This window comes from Myotis davidii, unplaced genomic scaffold (assembly GCF_000327345.1).
Source record: "Myotis davidii unplaced genomic scaffold, ASM32734v1 scaffold323, whole genome shotgun sequence".
Taxonomy (NCBI): domain Eukaryota; kingdom Metazoa; phylum Chordata; class Mammalia; order Chiroptera; family Vespertilionidae; genus Myotis; species Myotis davidii.
Window position 1 is genome coordinate 211,738 of NW_006295491.1, and position 7,467 is coordinate 219,204.

At 39.3% G+C, this 7,467-nt stretch overlaps 1 protein-coding gene across 1 annotated transcript in view; it reads right to left on the reverse strand.

Annotated features, from left to right (window-relative positions):
- Positions 1 to 7,467, reverse strand: part of LOC102759400 — a 79,820-nt gene that overhangs the window by 35,012 nt on the left and 37,341 nt on the right. Inside the window, exon 13 of the mRNA XM_006770101.2 lies at positions 5,543 to 5,642. Within this exon, the coding sequence (XP_006770164.1) occupies positions 5,543 to 5,642 (100 nt within the window). The remainder of the gene's footprint in view (positions 1 to 5,542; positions 5,643 to 7,467) is intronic.

Consider the following 7,467-nt stretch of genomic DNA (forward strand, 5'->3'; position numbering starts at 1 on the left):
TTATGATGCATAATGACAAAGGAGAAAAAGTATTTCAAGGTAACCATTCGGTTCCCTTTAAGTGAGGTTTAGCCCTTCCCAGTGATACATTCACCCAGTTCTACTTTGCTGTCCTTTGCACCTAGTTCATTCATGCCTTCATTGAACATAAATGTACTGAGCATCCCCTATGAGCCAGGCGTGACTCTTGGTACTGGAGAATTGGTAGTGAATGGTAAAAATCACTCGCCCTCCTTGGAGAGCTTACATGTTAGATGGGAGATACAGACAGTAAAGACATGGCCGATAAGTAACATAATCGCAGCCTGTGGTTGCCAAAAAGAAGGAGGGCAACAGACTAGAGAGTGACTAGGACAGGCGCTACTTCAGTTGTGGTGACAGGCCTCTCTTTATCTTTACTCAACTCCATATTCAAGCGTAGCATTTCCATATATAAGACCTCTTCATTCACACCAACTACTTTTCTCACGATAAAAGCAATGATATTCCTCCACTCGCTGCATCTAGATTCAGGCCCGGCCACTTGACTGAAAGTGTTTTGGCCAAGGTCATCAGGAACATCCTTCCTGCAAAATCAAATGGGAACTTTCTGTTTTGTTTCTATCTTATATGACCTCTTTGTAGCATTTGACACCATGACCACTGCATCCTTTTTAAAATACTTTATTTCCTTGAATTTTAAAAAGCCTCTGGCAGATCCTTCTAAGCCTTTTTTGGAAGGATCCTCTACAAATCCATTGCATGTTGATATGAAATTAGTATCTATATATTGATGTCTCCTCCGTGGCTCCCTACTGGATACCGCCCAAACCTGCTTCTTCCCCTATATTCTCTTTTTCTGTGGTGGAACCATCATCCACCCAGTGGTCCCAGCCAGATCCCAGAATGATCCTTGACGCCCCTCCCTTATTTCTCAAATCCAGGTCAGCCCTGTAAATTCAGCCTCCTAAACATCTGTAGTCTGCCCTACAATGAAAAAAAGGGGCATAAATAGTCATAAAATAACTGTGATAGTCATTAAAACTGTTACATTGCACTTATTGGAATTGCTGTCCTTTGCACCTAGTTCATTCATGCCTTCATTGAACATAAATGTATATCCTATTTTAGAAAGCAAGGAGTGATCAGTGATGTGTAATGTCTAATGACTATGTTGTAAACCTGAAATTAATATAATATTGTATGTCAACTGTAAGTCAAATCTTTTTAAAGTAGGTCCTATAGTGGTAAGCACTCTCAAGACAAATAAATCAGGGACGGGGGACAGGATATGGTTAGGAGGCGATCTTAAATAGGGTGGACAGGTTGTCCTTCTGGGCCTCCAAAACCGAGTCTGGGAATGAGCGGCTCTTTTCCTCTCTGATCTCAGAGTAGTTTGGATGTGAGCCTTGGAGCTGTCAGAGGCTGTTGCTCCGGCTTCGTGGAGAAGCTGGTCTTTATAGCCAAGAAAGCAACGAGTATAAAGTGCTCATTGTCTATGGCAATAGAAATTTGAAGAAAGAAAAAGTTCATCAGAGTATGTACAAACCCCTAACTACATTTATATGGATTGCCCACCAGAAAAAAGGCACAAAATACACTCAAGAGCTTTGACATGACATCTAAGTATAAAATCTAATTAAACAAAATCTGATTCAATCACTCTAAATTAATAATCAGAGAGAGAGAGGCCGACAAGCCTAAAACAATTTAAAAATAAGACCCTTATGTAACAGTGTTACAAATAAATTCAGAAATAACAATGAGACATTATTGAAATATCCAGATTACTGCCAGGATTTACTGCAATTAGTTTTCTCTACTTAATATGCACATGCTTCAGATTATAAAACGAGGAAGTTCATTTGTACGATGAACCAAAGACCATCACATTGATCGGCTGGAACTTTTCACCCATTTTCCACAATTTAATTGCCAACACAATAGAACTTAATATTCAAAATGTTATCTGCATTCCACATAAGTTTTAAGATGAGCCACCTATTTTTTGATTCAAGGAGAAAATGGTAGATTTTCTCCCTGTTATACAAGCTATGTTCATAAAGTGTAAAGTCAAAGTACAAAATCATATTGATTGCTAAAGACAAAATATATTTCAGTATAATAATGTACTTTCCACAGTACATTATATACCAACACAGTCAACACCTGTGAAAAAAGGGGAAGGCCAAAAGTTCAAGAAAAAATATTAATGTTATTATTTTACCAATGATCTTTTAACCCAGTGGTTCTCAACCTTCTGGCCCTTTAAATACAGTTCCTTATGTTGTGACCCAACCATAAAATTATTTTCGTTGCTACTTCATGACCGTAATGTTGCTACTGTTATGAATCGTAATGTAAATATCTGATATGCAGGATGGTCTTAGGTGACCCTGTGAAAGGGTCGTTCGACCGCCAAAGGGGTTGCGACTCACAGGTTGAGAACCGCTATCTAAGCCAAACATGATTTGGTTTGGGAATATAATTTGGGGGAAAATGTCTGGCAAAACTGTTAAACAAATGCATCCCTTCAAGTTCCAATTCAATTGCTTTTAGATTTCAAATCTTTCCCTGAAAGGATTATGTTGTTTGTTTGTGGTTAAATCTTCATATGCCTCTATTTGCTTTATCTCTATAACAAAATTTTAAACTTCCTGATTGCAGGTGCTCAATCTATACGGTGTTTGTGTCACCTACTAAATCCTTCAAACATTGAGATTCAGAAAATGAAAGCCTGAAAACAAATGAACAAACCCCACATCTTAGAATCTGCACTGGTCATAGATTGGAGGTGGCTGACTGCTCAAAACAATTCTCTTGTGGCCACACCTATGGGACCCCTTCTCTGGTTAAAGACTCTACTGCAAGCATGTCACACTCGCCGGCCAAGAGTTTGACATGCTTGCTCCACGCCTCTGCCCATAAGAGCAGGCACACAAGCCAAGCTTGCCTGAAAGAGTCCTTGGGACCTTTAAAACTGAGTCTGGAAAAGAACTCTTTTCCTCTATGATCTCAGATGTGAGCTTTGGAGGGGTCAGGGGCTGCTGCTCTAGCTTCATGGAGGAGCTAGTCGTTACACAAAGCAGAGAGGAGAGACCGTGAGAGGCCAGCTGAGACAGACAGACACCGCTAATGCCAGCTTCAGCCTTGCTCTTCCCACAATTAAGTTCTGAGTCAATAAGTCCCATTGACTTACTTTCACTAGTTACTGTAAGGATTCCCTCACTGGAAGCCAGAACTGTAACTAGTACAGATGCAGATTTGCATTACTGTAAAAACTCTTGGAATCCATGAGGTCCAAAATCCTCATGTTAGGTATTAGGAAAATGGATTTGTTATAGAGGGATAAGCACCTTGCCTAAAGTCTCACAATGAAATTGTAAGGAAGCAGGGAACTGCGGCCAATCCTGCAGGTTGGCTCACCCTCACCCATTCTAACTCCAACATTTCCCAGTCTTCTTGTAGCTGGAGTGCTGGCATGTGGCCTAAGTTCCCAGGAAGCAAAGGCATCTAACCAGGACTTGGATGACAAATGACCCATGAGAGGTGGGCACTGCATGCAGGGAGTTGGTATCTGCTGGGGAGCAGGGTGGCGGAGCCCTGTGTTCTTCTGAGACAACTAAGGTGGACTCTGACATACATTTTCCTACCTGCCTGATGCAGCAGAATCAATGTATGTGTGTGTGTGTGTGTGTGTGTGTGTGTGTGTGTGTGTGTGCTGACTGAGTAGTATCCAAATTGGTTCTATGGTTCTCCTAAGATTCTGGGAGACACCTAATAACTTTCAATAAATCTCTCTTTCTATTTAAACTCGCTTGAGTTCTGTTTGAGATCAAGAACCTTGACCTATATAGAATCTGACACCTGGAAATGGGGTGCTGCAATCTGCAATGTGGGATTGGATTACTGGGGAGCAGCAAAGGCACAGATATGTCAGAAATGGGACCTTTCTGAACGCAGAAAGCTGGCAACTCGTTATGCAGGATGTAAAATTGTGTCAGGCTGTTCCACCCTGTGCCTGTGTGCTGTGCTTGTCCCATTAGAAGAAACCGTACCAAAAAATTAGTCCTAGAATGAGGATATTTAATAGTACCCAGAACCCCTAAACTCCTTCCCAAATTCAATATCACTTAGAAACTGTTTTTTAGTGGCATCACAAACTAAAAAAATAGTGAAACTCATTATGGATTTTATTTCTCTCAAACCTGAAGATTAATGGAAACTATAGAGGGAATATCAGTCTATACAGTTCGTATGTTCAAAATGGCAATTCCAAATCATCAATAAAAACGTGATGCGCAATATGCAGTCTGAGAAGAGACGGGGCTAGATTATATAGATACTGTACAAATATTTCATTGAGATCACTTTGCATTTTGCTCATGTGTATTACTTTGCAGCTTAAAAATATGTTCACATTTTTGTCCCAATCCTTATTCTTTCCCTTCCCCCTTCCTTTTCTTCCTTTCTGCCTGTCTCTGTCTCTCTCCCTCTCCCAATCCCCTTTCTTGAGGAGCATTTGTTATCTTACTCTCTCTTTTTTAAATAATTCTAACAAGTGTAAGGTGACAACTTACTGTGGTTTGATTTGCATTTTCCTCATGATGAGTGATATTCAACAATTTTTTCATGTACTTGTTGGCCATTTGTATGTCTTCTTTGGAAAAATGTCTATTCCTCAGCCCTTTTTAAAATTGGATTGTTTGGGTTTTTTGCTGTTCACTGTATAAGCTCCTTAACCCTTTATCAGATATATGGTTTGCAAATACTTCTCATTTCATAGGTTGCCTTATTTTATTGGTGGCTGTTGTTGGTTTTTTTTTCTGTGCAGAAGTATTTTTGTTTAAGGTAGTCCCACTTGTTCACTTTTGCTTTGTATTAATTTTAAAATGTAAGTCTTGCATCGCCAATATTCAATTCCCCCCTTCATTTCTCATCGTAGGTAGAGGAAAAGGAACGTAGTGGAAAAGGAACAGAACTCTTCCCCGTGACACTAATATTACTAGAAAATTTTACTTCTCTTCTTAGGAGCCAAAGGAGGGCATCTGCCTTCTCTCATTTTGCTCACCTCCCTCCCTAAGCTACATTTCTCCATATGTGCAATGTGGGAATTCATGGCCTTTCAAAAGTTATAACCCATGATAGGATAAGTTCATTGGATTAGCAAAACTGAAGCCTTGAGAGGCCCAGTCCAGTGAGGGTAGCAGGTCAATTTCAGCTGTGAGGGGAAAGCAAGGGCACCGAAGGAAGGGCCCTGTGTGTCGGGGCCGGGGGTGGAGTGGCACAGGGCAGCACGGGACCTGTTCAGAGGGCACTAGAGGAGTCCATTCTGGGGAAAAAGGACCCCAATGTAGGGAAACTGGAACCCAGGATGAGGTGGGTGGTGACATGGGCACAACAAACCTATAATAAACTTTACCAGGTTGCTCTGTCTGGGATTATCACCTAAATCCACTATTACGCATATTCAGAGGTCTAATTAATGAATATTGCAACTGACGATGGTGATTAGAAAGTAAGGGATTCTCAGAACTGCAACTATAAATACATATATGCTTACCCATTCCAGTCCCTGCTGGTGCAATTTCTCTTGAAAAAATTTCCAGTGCCTTCTTCTCTTTGTGATGTACCGAAAACCAAAGAACTACTTCTCGCGGACCCTGTTGACAAAGAGTAGAAATGAACAAATGCGGAGGTCAAAATAGGGCACAAGCTGTATTTGTGCAACATAAGAGATTTTTTTTCTGGGTTATATAAATATTTCTGGTATGCATGTTTACTATAAGAAGTTTATTATAAGTTTTCCTGATTATGTCACACATGTTCACGAAATAAACATCTTATTAAAAATAGATGATAAAACTCTTAGTCCCCTATATATTAATAATAATTATTTTATCTTAGGAATTTAACTTGACACATGGTAAAGATAGGTCGGAAAATTGCTAAAATTGTATTTGCAAAATGCCTTTGTTGTTTTTTCCATTTGTCCTTTCTTTTATTTAATTGATGCTCATTACTTTTTTTCTTAAAAGGGTGATAGTTTTTTAGTTGTTCTTTTAACCCTCACTTGAGGATATGTTTTTATTGATTTTAAAGAGAAAGAGAGAGAGAAACATTGATTCAAGAGAGAAATGTGTATCAGTTGCCTCTAATACACACCCACACCGGGGATCAAACCCACAACCTGGATATGTAGCCTGAGCAGGGATCAAACCTGTGGCCTTTCGGTGCATGGGATGATGCTCCAACCAACTGAGCCTCACCGGCCAGGGCAATGCCCATTACTTTTTCATATGACAGATGATTTTAAATTATATGTGTAAAATTGCTATAGCTCCTGAAGAATATTTGCAACAAAGATGACCTACAATCTTTGGGTAGTTCATAGCATTAATCAATTATCCTACTTGGAAACAGAATTAACTATAAAAGTATATAAATAAAAATGCCATTTAAAAATTAAAAGAATTCAGTAATCACCTTCTTTGAAATGTGTGGTCATTCTTATTCTGAAGATCTGCTTGTCCTTAATTATCAATTCATGTCTCTATAACTTTATTTTTTTATTTTGTTTAAATTAAATCTTTATTATTCAGATTATTACATTTGTTCCTTTTTTCCCCACCACAACTCCCCTCCTCCCAGTTCCCACCCCCCCCTCCGCCCTCACTCCCCACCCACTGTCCTCATCCATAGGTGCATGATTTTTGTCCAGTCTCTTCCCGAATCTCCCACACCCCTTTCCCCCCAAGAATAGTCAGTCCATTCCCTTTCTATGTCCCTGATTCTATTATGATCACCAGATTATTTATTCACTTGATTCTTAGATTCACTTGTTGATAGATGCATGTTTGTTGTTCATAATTTGTATCTTTACCTTTTTCTTCTTCTTCCTCTTCTTAAAAAATACCCTTCAGCATTTCATATAATACTGGTTTGGTGTTGATAAACTCCTTTAGCTTTTTCTTATCTGTGAAGCTCTTTATCTGACCATCAATTCTAAATTATCGCTTTTCTGGGTAGAGGAATTTTGGTTGTAACATCTTGCTATTCATCACTTTGAATATTTCTTGCCACTCCCTCTGGCCTGAAAAGTTTCTGTTGAGAAGTCAGCTGACAGTCTCATGGGAGCTCCCTTGTAGGTAACTAACTGCTTTTTTCTTGCTGCTTTTAAGATTCTCTCTTTCTCTTTAACCCTTGCCATTTTAATTATGATGTGGCTTGGTGTGGGCCTCTTTGGGTTCCTTTTGTCTGGGATTCTCTGCACTTCCTGGACTTGTAAGTCTATTTGTTTCACCAGGTAGGTGAAAAAAGTTTTCTGTCACTATTTTTTCAAATATGTTTTCAATATCTTGCTCTCTCTCTTCTTCTGGCACCCCCAAAATGTTGGTACTTTTGAAGTTGTCTCAGAGGCTCCTTACACTATCTTCATATTTTTGGATCCTTTTTTCTTTTTCTTTTTACAGTTGGGTGTTTTTTGCT